Here is a 16,665-nt window from a genome sequence, read left to right on the forward strand (position 1 = left end):
GACCTCTGTGTTAGCCCAAAGCCTGGCGCTGGGCAGGCCTTGCTCCCCCATTGGTGGAGCCCCAAGAACCAAGGAGGGAGAAAAAGAGACGGAGGCCAAGGAGCTTCCCCCCCGCCCCCTCCCAGCAAAAATCTAACCAGGGCGGGCAGTAGCAAATTAGCCGATCACGCCGCATGGGCAGTAGCAAATTAACCGATCACGCGGTGTGATCGGCTAATTTGCTACTGCCCGCCCGGCTCCCCGGTTAGATTTTTGCTGGGAGGGGGTGGGGGGGAAGCTCCTTAGCCTCCGTTTCTTTTTCTGCCTCCTCGCTTCTCGTCCCCGCCCGACTTCAGGATCCTCCCTAATCATTGTGGGTCGAAAAGAAAAAAGGGAAAGGGGCGCTTGTTTTGAAGTGCCCGAGAGGAGGGAGGGGAGAGGGCGCCTGGCACACAGAAGAGCCGCATTAAAATGTGTAAAGAGCCGCATGTGGCTCGCGAGCCGCGGCTTGCCGACCACTGCCTTAGATCTACAAGTATCTTGTTAGGAATACAAGTATCTATTAAATTACCCAGTTTACTAATAAGAATGCTTAAGTTCTTTATAGATAGAACATACACTTTAAAAAAAAAACTTTCTGTACAGATAGAAACTTCCCAGTTGCCACTGTAGCTAGTTCCTAGAAGAGGTATTGTCAGAAAGGTATGCTACTGTGTACCTTTATTTGCCTTCAGTTCCCTAACAATTGACCCCAAAGTGCATGCATATGCACACAGCTTTAATCCCCAAATGAATATCTGAATCAGGGGAAAATCTGGAATTACTTGTAGGGTATTTTGGTTTCTAATGCAGCTGTTACAAGTGTTGTATTTGGCAAGGGAACAAAAAAAAGGCACTGCATACCAATTTCGTGAGCCACTGTAAAAGCCGCATGGAGGCCGTCATCTTCAATCACTGCACAGCTGCGTTCAGGAGAGCATATGGTTCCAACGTCAGCCATTCCCAGAGTATCACATGAATGATGCCCACATAAATCCTACAAGGGAAGGGAAGGGAAAGAAAGCATTTGAAACATAGTTTGCACCCACAGGGTCTGACAGCTTTGAGCTGCAGTCTGATTACCAACTGTAAAGCCAAGTATGGATTATAGCCAAGATAAGGACAAGATATCAATAGCTATGGTTTGGACCATCCTATCCAAAGATGGGGTCCTGCAAATGTGTTGCAACTGCAATTGCTAGCTAGTAATCCTAGCAAGAAATCAAGAGAAATGCTACTTCGATGGTCTAGACAGGATCACAAAGTCCTAACTGTTGGCTGCTAAAATCAAATTAAAACTGTCCATGTATTGCAAATAGTTTTGCCACCCCTTGAATTAGTTGCCCTCGTTTATAAAGTTATTGTTTTAAGAAATCAATGTCCCTAATAAACTATAGCATCTGCAGTGGGCTATTACTTGAAATTGAAGAGAAAACTAATTTCTGTGTATGCAATGCTAGACCATGAGTAGTATTACGATGTATTTTTGATGCAATGAGGATTGCTGATGAAGATATTGGTGACTTTATACACTGTAAACCTTTCCTATGGATAACCTCCAACTTTGAGCCCTACATTTACAGACAGCATCCAAAGTATGGAAGATAAAACTTTGTTGGGATATTCCCCTTCTTTCCTTCTAACGTCTTCTAACTGGCTAACTTCAGGTCTGGTAAGGCGAATGACATCATTCTGTTTAAAGATTATTATAGCTGGCAGGCCAAAGTTCAGTATGATTTAGAACAGGATTGCAATACAGTCACTGAACTCACTGTAGTGTCAACTTACATGATAAGGAATTGATGAGGTAACTAGATCATTAAGAATATTGGAAGGTGGGGGTGTGCCTCTGAGTCAGTCTTCAATCCTGTGTGAATGAATCTGTCATTGCTTTTTTCCTAGGGCTGAAAGAGTTATCATTGGCCCAATCACTTAACTGGCTTTGTGCCTAAAGCAAGGTTCACCGTCTCCTGGTTCCTAGCTCGGTACCTTAACTACCCCACCAATTTCCATATAATCAATTTCCATATAATAATAAAATAGGAGGAAAAGGATAATATAATTTTATTTGGTGGGCAAGCCATAAATGATGCATATAGTCATAACTTAAGCATTTATTTACAATGATGCTATCATATGTTAGTACTTTTAACTGTATGTTCCATCATATCTTTTTCCCCCTTCCATAAGAAAATTTAGCAATTATATAACAATGCAATAAATGGCAATTCCAAACATGTAATAGACATTAGGAGCCATTGTGCAATGCTTAATTGTATTATTTGTGTGTTCTACAAAAATAAGGACTAATTATCTGTGAATGGTTAAATCTCAGTGTAAGAGTGTTTAACTATACTAGAAATTATATAAATTATACATACATACAATTTAGTTGAAATTTCCTAATCTACAGTCATGTACTGTAACATTTGCTACCAAGCATCCTTGGAGGTGTGAAAAGTCTGTTTAGGGCTGGGGGGAAATTTATTTCTCAAATATATTATAAAGCAATTACATTTTTTGGACATCTGTGTTAGCAGAATTGTTCATTTTATTTTTGCTGCTTCAAAGTGAGCATCTTTTAATGAAACATATTTGTTGGCTTGTGGGTATCTTTTGTTGACTGGCAGGGGAAAAAATGGTCCCTGTTGATCTGATATTCTCAGCCAAGGAAAACATTCTGGAAAGATGGCAGATGGATAAAGCTTAGGTACTAAGAACAGAGATGAACCCTTTCTGGCACAATTGGTATTATGCAATTATTTAGCCAACATGAGAATTTCTCCCGCTGCACTTTCTCAAATGTGGATGCAAAAATGTACATATGTACTGTAACATAACAAAGAGCAAAGGAAAACATTAAAAGAAAAGCATTTTGAATAGTTGTAAAATTAATTTCATTTAAAGATAAACAATAATAAAATTATGCATTCCTTATAATTAACTTTTCCACTCTATATTTGTTTAACAGTCTTGTGAAGCAATAAGTGCTATATTGCTCTGACTTCTTATTCAAAATAAAGATCTGGTAAAAATACAATTTAGGGGCAACCTGAATCCCTGACTTTCGTACTAATATAGTACTGCATATCATTAGATATCCTTATTAACTTAATGAATCTTTGAAAAGGGAAGTACAGCCTATGTAGGATCAATGATGCTTGCCTTTAGATGAGTGGTTCCCAAAGTGGGAGGTACCGCCCTCTGGGGGGCAGTGAGATGATCTAGAGGGGCGCTGAGAGGCAAGGGGGATGGCAGGGGGGCGCTAAGAGGCAAGGGGGGCGGCAGGGGGCGCTAAGAGGAAAGGGAGGTGGCAGAGGAGTGCTGGAGGTGGCCCCTTTGTTAGAGTGATGTTTTTCTGCGTTTCAAGCGCTGGGTGTTGTCTTGCTCCCCCCGCAAAGTCACAGGTAGTCCGATTCCGACATGCGAAGGCGGAAGAAACGAGTCGGCTTGTTCCTAACCCAAAGTCCAGAACCGGTATCGCCCCACTGGGCAGGGGGGGAAGCCCCTTCCCACTAACCACAGTTCGTGCTGACCCGAGAGCCTTCCCGTGGTGCACGTGCTACTTTGGGAGAGGATGGGAGGTTCCACGCAGGTGGTTTAAGCAAGTGGTGTGGCAATGTAGTCCAGGAGGAGGGAATGAGAGGTAGCGATCCGCCCTCCAAAGAACGCCCTCCCCCTCCCCCTCCATGCTGGGATTTTATAGGGAAGCGATGTAGGGCAGGTAAAGCTGGGTCCACAGCCCGCAGCTCCGCATTGGAGGCTTACAGAGGGGACATGGGTCAACAGCGCATAGCTCCACATCGGAGGCTTACAGAGGGAACACGGCCCAGGATTTCTCTTTGGAGGCTTGCTCGTGCGCGCGCGCACACACACAGGGGGAGAGAGAGGGAGAGAGAAGCTGCATTGGGGGTGGGGGAGGAGAGGGAAGAGAGGGGGGCCAACTTTTCTGGGCGACTTGGGAAAGAAGCACCGCCAACCCCCTTGTAGACCTGGCTGGCCTCGGCTCATCCCCCACATGCCCACGGGGCTGCCCAAGTGAACTCCCAGTCAGCGTCTAAGTGGCTGCGAGGACTCGCCTGGCCCCACCTGGGCAGCTTCAGGGGCTCCGCTCCAAAGCCTCGGAACCTCAGATGCTCCGCAATCCCCAAAGTCTCGGAAGCCAGCACCTTTCAAGTGAGCGGCCAGAGCCGACACGCTCCATGGAGCGGTGCTCTTGTGCTCTTTCACCCACGGGAAGCCCCCGTGATGGTGCCTCTCTCTCTCAAAAGCCGAGACTTTTGGCTTCTCTTTACAAAGTTTCCCAGGATGCAACTTTTCTGACACCCCTCCCCCACCCCGGGAGGAGATCCCAGGAGAACCAGCTGAGTCCACTTGTTCCCACACATCATGGGAACTCCGCCACAGGTTTCAAATTTGGGGAGGGGGGCTCTCTGGATCAAAGCTGGAGGGCGCTAAACTCTGCCTTGATTTTCCCTTCCTGCCTGGGGGTTGCTCCTTTCTACCTTTTCTTGAAAATCCCCTCCCTCCCTCCGCTTCCTTCCCCCCCTCTCCCTGATTCATCCTTCTCTGAAGATTGGGGGAGGGAGGGAGGGAAGGAGGAGAAGCAGAGAAGGGGGTCAGAAGAGTCGTGGACAGCTCCCCCTTTTTTGTTTAAACAGCCTTGGTTGCTGGAGGTGAAATTCCGCTTCCCCCTCACCCCACCTCCCCAGGGGGAGATCCCCCTGCGAGAGGTGGGAGGAGGAGTGATGCAAGATTTGGAGCAAGAGAAGCCTATATCAAAGCAAAGGCTCAGGGACATACGTATGTGGGAGGGGGGAATTACAGTGGGTGGTAAGCAGCAGCAAGGTAGCTTGCTACTGCTTGAACCTTCGTGGCTCTGCCTCCCCCCCAACTCCACTGCTTTAGATGATGCACAAGAAAATGTAATCTAAGAATAATGTACATGCAGATGAAAAAGTCAAGAAGATATCTTCAATATATCTAGAACAGTGGTTCCCAATGTGGGGCCCACGTCCCACAGGGAGGCAATTTGATTTTTAATGGAGGCAATTTGTACCTTGTTTAAACCAAATTAATGGCCTTTTAGGCTTCCTCCACGTGAATAGAATTAACTTTTCGAGTAAAGTAAGAATTGTATGTCACCGGAGGGGGGCATCAGGATTTTAAAGATGCTTAGGTGGGGCATGGCCAAAAGTGGTTGGGAAACACTGATCTAGAAGAATATCTATTTTAAAAGATATTATCATAATTTAGACTTTTTGAACTGAGGCACACTGTATTTAAAAAATGCTGTAATTCTCCCCATTACATAAGAACTGGCAACCAGTTCTTATTCTGAAATGGAAGTAAATAATTTTGAATTTTTGTGTGTGTGATTACATGTCAGGATAACAGGTAGGAGGAAGAGTGCACAGGCTTATCGTGACCTTGGTTAATTACTAACATGCTAAAACATGATATTCCAAAAGATCAAGATGTTGCCCCTTGGATATATGTGGATTAACGTAATTGTTCTTCTTTGTTCTTTATCATTACGGTAAGTACTGAACATGAAATAATCTGGGTAAGATTCATCCTACAATCCTGTAAAAGGTATAATGGAGGAACAAATGCATAAAGGCTGATCACCATTCCTCATATGTTGAATTCTGTGGGGCTGCTATCATTCTGTGATACTATTATTTATAGTAAGTATATATATTCCATACACAGTCTATGTAGGTAGGCCTGCATATCATCATCATCATCATCATCATCATCGTCATTTTAGCCATTGTCTATCCTCTGCAGGATGAAAGCCTTTTCTGTGTGTCTGGCCTGCAATTCATGCTGATGTCGTTGATCCATCTTGTTTTAGGTCTCTTTCGTGGATGCTTTTTTTCCCAAGAGGGATCCATTTCATGACTGCCTTGATCCACCTGCTATCAGTTCTTCTTGCTATATGACCAGCCCATTTCCATTTCAATTCTTTTATTTTCCTGATTATATCATATACAGTACTTTCGTTTGTTCTCTAATCCATGTGCAGGTCTTTCTTTCTTGTCTTGAAATGCCGAGCATGTATTTTCCATGGCTCTTTGAGCCACTTGTAGCTTTTGTGTCAATTGTGAGGTTAGTGTCCATGTTTCACCGGCATATGCTAGAGCAGGTAGCATACACTGATCGAAAACTTTTGTCTTCAGGCATAGGGGGAGGTCGTTCTTGAAAATTATGCTTAGCTTCCTGAATGGCCACCAACCACATATAACACAGCATTCCTTTACCTTATCACCTTCCATTGAGATCCATTGGATAAGGTAGTGGTCTACTATGTCTCATTCTCCAGATTTAATGTTTTTCCTTTCTTTGTTGAATTTATTAAACATAACCTGGCTCTCTTCAGGTATATTTTTTAGCCAAATGGTTCTCCTGCTTACATAGTTAAGCACTATATATGTCTACAGTATGTGTTTGTTTGTATGTATACTGTACAATCTAGAACTTTAAGATCACAGATCTTTGTGAGCAGAGCTTATTCTTTGTGTTTCTAAAGAGGTATGTTATATGACTGTGCAAGGTATTTCTTGCCACCAAAGTAAAGGGGTGAATGCATCATTATTCGTGGGGGAGGCTTGAGAGCCAATCTGCAATATATTCAAGAATGGCTTATGATAGTAAATGTGGCAAAACTCTGATTAAAAGCAGCACCTGTGAAAATAGTTCAGATGCTCTCTAGGAGTCATTCCAATCATGCCAATTCCATTCTTTATAGAATATGTGGTTAAGTAAGTGCCTTTTCAATAACGTTGTTTTTACAAGAAACCAGCCAGGAAATCCATCAGCAGGTTACCTTATTTCTTCAAATCCTATATTATCCTGTTTCATTCAAAGATTCCTCTTACTAATTTACCACTTCCGTGAAAATTACATACACCAACAGATGATATTATTAATATCCTGTACAGTAGTGATACTTAGCTACCTATGTGTAACCTCTTCTTGAATTTTTTTTTTGCAAAATGTATACAGAGATTTTGAGACTTTGTTTTTTAATTACTGTTAAACTATAGCTGTCCATATCTTTCCACAACTGCATTTGTTCAACTTCATTCAAGAAAGTTGCTAGATTTGGAACACTATATTGCTGAGTTTAGGAAGAAGTCAGTGTCTGGATTTCATTAGGAAAACTGGATAATCCATTTTAATTAAAATTAAATTTAATTACATTTAATTGGTTATTTTCTGTTGCCCTGTTTGTTATGTCAAATCTTTAAAAATCTATGTGACTGCTTGTTCAATGCAACTCTCTTTGACCTTTACATGGTTGCCTATGGGCGTATCTAATGTGAATGCTTAATTGAGAGAACTGTTCTAATAGGCTTTTACTAAGTGGGAAACTATAATTATTTCATTTACTTTGTCTTTCCCCCATTTTACAAGTCTGCTGATCAATTGGAAAAAAAAAACAGGTGATCTGAGCAGACCAGATATACACATAAAATACATTTGGTACCCATTATAACACCATAATCTGCTAGGAAAATCTGGCGTCCAACATTTCCAAAAAAGATAAACAATCTATTATTGTGACACTGCATATTATTAAGTATTGTAATATGGAATTATGTCATGATTACACTTATGTATGCTATCTAAATCAGACATACAAACTGCTCATATGCTTATTTCCATTTTTTTTTCTTATGAATAGTAGTCTTGAACAGAATCAAATAAGCAATTAAATGCTTATTATGGTGATTGGCCCCTGCTAATAATACAAATTAAGGACATAAGCAGAGAATTTATTGTAATTCATTGTAGGCATTTTTACATTGCTGCTGGCTCTTCCCCCAAATGCCTCAAAAGAAATTTGAAGAAATATTGCAATCAGTTTCACTCCGGTCAAAATTAATGAGCAAACACTGCTGACCTTCCACAACAAGCAAACAAACAAGCAAGCAAGCTCCCATATTCACTCCATCAGAAGATAGAGGGTTTGCTTTTACTGATCCCAGCGTGTCCTTACTTCACTTTGTTTGCATTTGTCTGGTCATATGTACACAAACACACACACACACACACACACACACACACACAGAGAGAGAGAGAGAGAGAGAGAGAGAGAGAGAGAGAGAGAGTTTCTGTGAGAAAGAGTTAAAAAAAATATCAAGATGTCCCTTGAAGTCTGAAAACCTTAGATTTGGAAATCAGGAAACATGGTGCAACAGAGGTTTCATATTGCCCTGAAATAAATTGGCTCAGCTCTCAAATAGCCAATCTTGAAATACCACAGAGATTTACAGCTCTTCAGATTGCAGCAAATATCATATGTACAAGTCTTTTACTCTTAGCTCTCAAAGAAGTATAATTGGGAGTATTTCTTTCATTTATTTATTTGCAACTGGTCTATTCCAAAGTGTTGGTTGTAAATGTGCCGTCTGATTGTTGGAAAGCAAGCAGCCAGTATAGAGATGACCCAGTAAGGACCTGGATTCTTGTAGGATTTAAGCCTTTGCTTCCTATAATAGATTTTTCATACAAATAACAGATGGAGGAATAAAATGTGGAAAGGTGCAGCCCTGGACTTCAGTGGGGGAAGATTGGATGAATAATAGATGTATCATTTAGTTTCAGACTGAAAATCAAAATGTCATCTTGCCTTCAATAAATATTCTCTTCTTGATATCTACTGAAAGCAGAAAAAGATGACATTTTAATTGTCACATTGTAATAATTTAATCAACAAAGGTTGACTTTTTTCATTTTTAATGCACCATCCTGATAGTACTACTGAAAGAATGCTGTAAATAGATCAAATAACTAATCAACCTGTAGCTTTGGATAAAGATTTTATATAGATTTTATATTTTATAAAAAAATTAAACCCTGCTGATAGGAATGATTTTTAAAAAAATAATAGATAAAACTTAAATGTTTAGTGAACTGGTTGATTATGAGATGTTCACAAGAATGAGAGAAGCTCTTCAGCTCTACCTAGGCAATGGTATTAAGAATTGTACTACTTATGATATTGAAAATATTAAAACCTATTTATAGTTGGAATCCTCCAATATTTGTAAAATCTTCTTTTAACATTGTACAATTTGGCAGTCTTCCTGTTATGATAACAAATCCCATTTTTCAGCTATGTACCATATGATAAATGTGAATTATAAGAAACTAAGAATATGATACATCATAAAAGCACCCAACTTCCTGTTTGGTGAATAACTTTGTTACCTAATTAAGTTTGTGTACACAGATTGTGATGAAACAGTCAAAAAGATGGGGGGAGAGGAGGATAAGAGAAAAGTCACTCATTAATAAAGAACATGAAAACTTTTTATCTATAAAAGGAGAAAGTTATGATACACAGCATTAAACGTTACAGAAGTGATGGAAAAACAAAAGGTTAAACCAAGTGGAAAGTACTATCTCTTATCAGCCATCCAACAAATAGAAGTTATAGATGATGCTTTCCACAATCTTTTTTAAAGGTCCATAATAGTAAATTTTTCTGGGAATGTAATTTGTATTGTGATCCTGTAATCCAGTTATCCAAGACAAATGTATGCTAGGTGAGAAAAATCTGATAAGTGTAATCCTTCCAAAAGATCTCTGACCTGCCTTTCTGCAACTTTCTGCTTTAGAGAGTGGAGAAAATAATAAATTCACTCATATTAATCAATGCTATTAAATAAGTTGATGTCTCTGCTTTAAGTTTAATATGTAAAACAAATGCAGAGACTTTCTTTTTACCAGGCCCATGCTTTATTTGTTGATGATATATCAGTGGGGAGACAGGTAATATGGCTATCAATATCAAGTTAATACAAGAATGAATAAATCTAGTTTCATTCCTTTGGGGGCAATTATGGAAGTTTGAAGCCTTAGGATTTTTCATTAAGAAGGAAAATCACACTGAGAGCTAATTTGGGGTAGTGGTTAAAGCAGCAGGTTGGAAATTAGGACACTGAATTTTAGCCCTGCCTTAGACATGAAAGACAACTGGGTGACTTTGAGATAATCGCTTTCTCCAGCCCTAGAAAGGAGACAATGGCAAACCAAATCTGAAAATATTGTCAAGAAAACTGCAGGGAGTAGTGCAAGCAGTCACCAGGAGTCAATAGACTCAAAGATGAGAGGGAGGGAGGGAGAAAAAACATGTACTGAAAAGCTCACTTTGAACTTAAAAAATAGGTTGTAAAAAACTCAAGACGGTGAGAGTAAAAGAGTAGATATCTTCTCATCTCAGGAGAAGATAGTGGAGCCAGTGCTCAAGAAAGGTATGATTTTAAAAAAAAGACTGTAAAAGTACTATCACAATTAATTATGAGAATGATTTGACAATGGCAATGAAGATGATTGGAGAAGGTCATGATGAATAGAGGTTAGTGAAGGATGCTACAAAGAACATTTTAGATGTATTCAAAGTAACAGGAAATGAAATAATATCCCAGCTCCTTGGTGAAGGTGACTAAAGGATAACATACAATAAAACAGAAAGTAGATACTGAAAATCTGTTTTAATTGTTGTCTAAGGTAGGAATATCTAACATAAGAATTTGAAAAAAGAAGACTGAAGGCTACTTTACTTTGAATATAAAAAAATAGTCAGGAAAAAACCTACTGACTTGGAAAGAGTTCAGATCTAAACTAAGTCTTAATAGGAGAGACTTTTGTTTAGCCAAGAGTGATTAAGGAAGAACATTATTGCATCTTTTAAAAGAGTTGCCTCTTGTCACTGCAAGACTGCAGGACATGGAATAATGTTCTTAAATTCCAGGAAGGCATATATAATTGAATATTAGGAAAACTCCCTAAGAGTGAGAGCAGATGGACAGTGCAACCAATTACTTCCTGTGATTTAAATTGCTCCCTGTGTGGGAGATGATAAATTTCTCTTTGTGGGATGTCTTAAAACAGAGATTGCGTTTAATCTGAATTCCTGAATAGGATTTGATAGCCAAATGGTTTTTTTTTTTCAAAATATATGATTTTATAAAATATTTTTAAGTTATAAAAGCAAACAATCTGGTTCATATTTTGTTTCTCATTCTTACATAATGAAATATGGTGTGCATTTAAGGGTTTGTTTTATATAACCTTTACACCAGTCACATCAATTTGTTCTTTTAACATTACATTATGTCCGGGAGATCGCTTCCGGTTTCTGAAGGTAACAGACGTTGGTCCGCTGTTCGCTTCTCCGGTGGGCTCCTTTTAGGAGCACAGGCAGTCTTGGAGGGACCACCTGCCGTAGGGCAGCTTGCTGGAACCCTCCGGATAGGCAGCAGCCATGGGAGGGTTTCCAGTTTCGCCTCAGGAGCCAGGGAGTGTAGGGGGTGCATAGCAGCACCTTCGCTGAATGGATTCCAGAAGGAAAGAGTTTACTACATGCAGCAGCTGAAGTGCTGGAGGTGAGAAGTTCGCTCCAATCTCCTTAACTGCTTTTAATTGATGAGCAGCGGCTTTTTTGTAAATTGCAGATTCAATCTGTTTGAAGTAGGAAGATTGGAGGGGCGTTGCTTTTTTCTTCTACCCCTCTCAGGCAAAGCGGCATTTGGATTATCTCTCAATCTCGGAATGGAGAGAGAGAGCAAAAGGTTGAATTAGCCCCTTGAACTAACTATGTGAAAGGATTTTTATCATAATTGCAAGAGCTGATTGCTGAGTTGTTTTGAAAGATTTATGGAAGTTTTTGATGTTCTGCTCCTGATTCCAAGGGGGAACTAAGATGGCCTGCTTCCGTCTTCTTCTTCACACTTATAAATGAAGTTTGCCTTTTGAAACTACCTTTGAAGAAAGTCTGGCTTTATATTATCTCCCCTGAAGGACTCTTGGAGCCTCTCCTGTTACGTGGTCTTTCTGGATTTGGATTATTTGATTTCTTTTTTTTTTTTTTGAGTGACTTCTTGGCTTGGAACTGTGACAGAGGGTTAATTTTCACTTTTGGATTTGCCGGTCTTCTCGGACTCGCTCGGCTGCATGCTTCACAGACGCCATTTCTTTTGCAAAAGATGTATACTTTTTCTGAACTTAGACAATGGGGCCCAGAAAACCACCTACAGGCAAAGCAGCCTCGGCACTGACTTCTTCTACATCCAGTCCAATGATTCAACAGACAAAAAATTCATCATTTTTACAAGAAAGGACTGGAGAGAGTTCAAAAGATTTATCTGTTACTCAAGTGTTTCAGGCTCTTATGCAGGGACAAAATGAGTTGAAAAAGGAGGTAGCAGATTTTAGAGAAGAGCTTAAAAGTGTGCAGCAACAAATAACAGAAAATAAACAGAGAATTGGTGTGCTGGAGGAGGGCGCGGTTGGGCTGGGGGGGGGAGGTTAAGGCAGTCCAGAAGGGGAATATAGAATTGGAAAATTTTATGGCAAAGATAGAACTTGAAAGAATGCCCTTCTGTCTCAGATTCCAGAACTTACCGGAGACAGAAGATGAAGATCTTAAGGATATTATGAGTACAATTTTAGCAGAATATATTAAAAGAGATAAAGAACAGTTGTGGTGGGATATGGATGTGGTTTATAGGATTAATTCAGCATATGCCAGAACACATAATGTTCCAAGGGAAGTACATGTTAAATTTCTTAGGAAGACTACGAGGGATGAGATTAGAGGGGCTCAAAGCGGGGCATCACTAAAATATAAAGATAAAGAAATTGCCATTCTTAAGCAAATTCCGAAAAAAATTAGAGATAAGAGGAGGAAGTATTCCTCCTTATCAAAGAAATTATATAATAAAGGAATTTGGTTTAGATGGTTATTGCCAGAAGGAATGCTGATCCTCTGTGAGGGAAACAGAATTAGAATTAACACAGTTGTGGAGGCAGAGGCCTTCATTAAAAAACATAGTGCCCTCCTAGAGGACGGAAATATAAGAAGTAGTAAAAAAGGTGACAATACACAAGACATGAAGGAGGGAGGAGCTGCGGCTCTGCCTTGGGACAGGGGGGAGGGAACAATAATGGAAAGACTCAGGTCACAAAAATAAATATATCTGGAATATTATTGTAATTGTTGATATATTAGAAAGTGGCAAAAGAGATGATTGAACACATGGTTGATACAATGTATAATAAGATGCTGTTTCTGCTTATCTTTTATCTTTTTTTTTCTTTCTGTAAAAGTTGTGAGAATTGGAAAGATTCCTACCTCTAGCACGATGGAGCTGCCAAAATTTTTTTTGGTATATCCACCTACCCTTTTCCCATAAATTTTAAAAACCAATAAAATTCTTTAAAACGAACATTACATTAAGTCTTATAATATTAGCATATAATATCAGCATATAAAACTCTCTTGAAAGGCAGATACCCATTCAGATTTAAACTGTTCAGCATACTTGATAGTAACGTTTAAAAGAAACACTTTCATACAATACAATACAATACAATACAATAGTAGAGTTGGAAGGGACCTTGGAGGCCTTCTAGTCCAACCCCTGCCTAGGCAGGAAACGCTATACCGTTTCAGACAGATGGCTATCCAACATCTTCTTAAAGACTTCCAGTGTTGGGGCATTCACAACTTCTGGAGGCAAGCTGTTCCACTGATTAATTGTTCTAACTGTCAGGAAATTTCTCCTCAGTTCTAAGTTGCTTCTCTCCTTGATTAGTTTCCACCCATTGCTTCTTGTTCTACCCTCAGGTGCCTTGGAGAATAGTTTGACTCCCCCTTCTTTGTGGCAACCGCTGAGATATTGGAACACTGCTATCATGTCTCCCCTAGTCCTTCTTTCTCTTAAGCTAGACATACCCAGTTCCTGCAACCGTTCTTCATATGTTTTAGTCTCCAGTCCCCTAATCATCTTTGTTGCTCTTCTCTGCACTCTTTCTAGAGTCTCCACATCTTTTCTACATCGTGGCGACCAAAACTGAATGCAGTATTCCAAGTGTGGCCTTACCAAGGCATTATAAAGTGGTACAGACAGCTTTGTGGTGGCATATGTATACCTGGGTTAAGATTACTATAAAAAGAAAACATGTTTATCCTATATAATCAGTGGTATATAAGGACAAGGTACTTTAACTATAAGAACAGTACCAAACCAGCATCCTTTAATAAATAGGACATTTGATGCACTGTCGTATAAACAATAAAATATTTACAATGATAAAGCAAAACCTGGAATTTGTTAAACATCCTAGGAACCAGATAAGGCAAGAGTTCCAACATTGCCTGCCATGAATCTCTTGATAGAATACTGCACAATTGTCTTTGCAGCATTCCTTTTAGAACAGAAGTCAACAATTTTCTTCAAAGTTCCAGAAATATAGGCACCTGTCTCAGGTTGGCACTGGTCTCTGATGAAGAATGGGCCTTAGTCCTACCAAAGTGAATCCACAAATGTTTGCATCGTCACCATTGTTTAAAATCAGAATGTGTCAAAAGATAAATTTTGAAGCATGTTGAATTCAAGAAAGATCAAAGAAAACAAGTGCTTATTATCTTTTTTAAAAAAGGAGTCTGTTATTTATCAAGCACCATTTGATTACCAATACAGCATTGCTAACTGATAGCAAGAATAATTTAAATTGACTCCAGTAGCAATCTCCAAATTTTATATGTACCTTTTGCTGTCTCAAAGACACATGCCTCAAGTTAATATGTTACTCTGAATATATGCAAATATTAACCTTGCAACGAGCAGGACAGAAAGTAACTGAAAAACAAACTGTTTAGAAGAAACACTATACAGAAATTCAATATACTCACATTTGGGCTTAAGCGTCTAGTTGCTAAGGAACCTACTTCATGCATTCAAAAGAGAGTTGCAAAAGTTGAATACTCATCCTAATGCTGTTTCTTGTCTCATTGGAAAAACAGCTATTTTTTTAAAAAAATAAAAAAGCTTTTCTTTCAAAAAGAAAAAGAAAAACCTGCACCTTTTGAGTTTTTCCTTTTGACATTTTTACCTTTAAACTCTTATGTTTACATTCTGTACCATGAGCAGTGATTCATTCTCTTTCAAATACATTAGATGAGGACCTAAACATATTTCTTCATTTCCAGGCATATTTATTTATTTTTTCCCTAGATAAAAATACATAATTTTTCCAACTGAAACAAATAATTCACTGGGAAATCTGCAGTGAATTTAAAATACACAATTTGCAGCTTAAACAAATTGAGGTATCTTGGTTGAAATGAGCAGATGCTACAGTAGTTTTCTTTCATCGTGCTATGCCATCATGCAGTGTTGGTATAGCATGATGTGTAATTCATCCAGTATGGTTTGTAAATCATAATTGAGTCCTCAGTTTTATATGTAGATCAGGCTACTGGGGTTTAAGTAATCAAGGTTAAAATAAACATGACCTATGAATCTAACCTATGTTATATCACCTGGATGTAGCCAGACTTGAAACAAGACATAACAACGAGGACAGAATGTACATGATGTGAATATTATTATAACTACATGGTATAGTAACCAAACAATATATATGAAGCAGGCACACCTTGACAAACATCTACCTTAAAAGTCAGTGCAACTAAGTTAAGTATTGTGATGGGTACGCATAAAATGACTCATGTTACTTGATGAACTATGCAAAATATGATGGTACCCAATTTATTTTCATATTATTTTAATAAACTGATTAGTCTTCATTCTTACACTCCCACTTTGTACTGTATAATGAATGGGAGGAAAGAGGTAGCCTTTACTAGTCCAGTTTGCCATATTCATATTCATTCAACACATCAACTTTTGCTTTTTTTGTTTTAAGAGATGATTAAGAAGATTAGAACAAGACAGTTGCTTTTTGTTATAACTGGATGGGTACTTATCACCTTCTTGATTTATGAAACATGGCTGAATCCACATATCTTATTAAACAATGGTTTGCTTAACCAGGATTTATAGAAAAATTGGCTGAGGCTGCATAATGCAACAAAACAAGAAAAAAACACCAAGCCACCATATTATGGATTGGCACAAGATGTAAAATAAGTCATTGAGAGAAGTAAAGTAAATAACAATTTGTTACCTAATTTTAGAGATTAATTTTGTCAATGGAATTTAACTGTGCATGAAATTATGTTTTTAAAATCTGCAAAACATGGTGGTACTTTCCTGTCCTGAAACTTTCTGTTCAAAAGGTATTTTTATATTTACTTCAAGAACATACGTATAGCACAAGTACAGCACGACTAGAACATCATAATATTTCAAGTATTTAGAGTAACAGAAAAAAAACACACAGCTTGGGTATTTTTTTTTCTTTCGCTACTCCCTCAACCAGAGTAACTCATTCCACAAATTATCCCAGGCCCTTCTTTTTCTGGCACTCTCCAGTGCTGTAGCAGAGGAAGGGAACTAATGGAAAGTTATGTGTTTTTCTGAAAGAAGGAGAAGTGGAAGAACACTCCGAACAAGACATTTGAAGCAAAAACTCAGTTTTTCTTATAAGATGTTCTGTTACACAAACACTGCCACATGCTCCACACCAAAGCCATGCCCCCAAACCGGTTTAGCCAATCTTTCCAAAACAACATTCAGGATGCATTCCAAAAGTAGCAGGGATAAGACTTGGCAGACTGGGAGACCGGTTTCTATCTTGTGGATAGTGAGGTACTGCAACCCCACCCTTCACCTAACCTGGTGCACTATTCTGCGGCTGTGTTTACATGTGGTTTGAATTTAT

General features: G+C 39.0%; 1 protein-coding gene across 1 annotated transcript in view; it reads right to left on the minus strand.

Moving 5' to 3' along the window:
* ADAMTS5 (ADAM metallopeptidase with thrombospondin type 1 motif 5) overlaps positions 1 to 16,665 on the minus strand; it is a 58,834-nt gene that overhangs the window by 39,009 nt on the left and 3,160 nt on the right. Inside the window, exon 2 of the mRNA XM_081952732.1 lies at positions 883 to 1,015. Coding sequence (XP_081808858.1) covers positions 883 to 1,015 — 133 coding nt within the window. The remainder of the gene's footprint in view (positions 1 to 882; positions 1,016 to 16,665) is intronic.

Source organism: Natrix helvetica (assembly GCF_964273705.1).
Source record: "Natrix helvetica genome assembly, chromosome: 4".
Classification (NCBI taxonomy): domain Eukaryota; kingdom Metazoa; phylum Chordata; class Lepidosauria; order Squamata; family Natricidae; genus Natrix; species Natrix helvetica.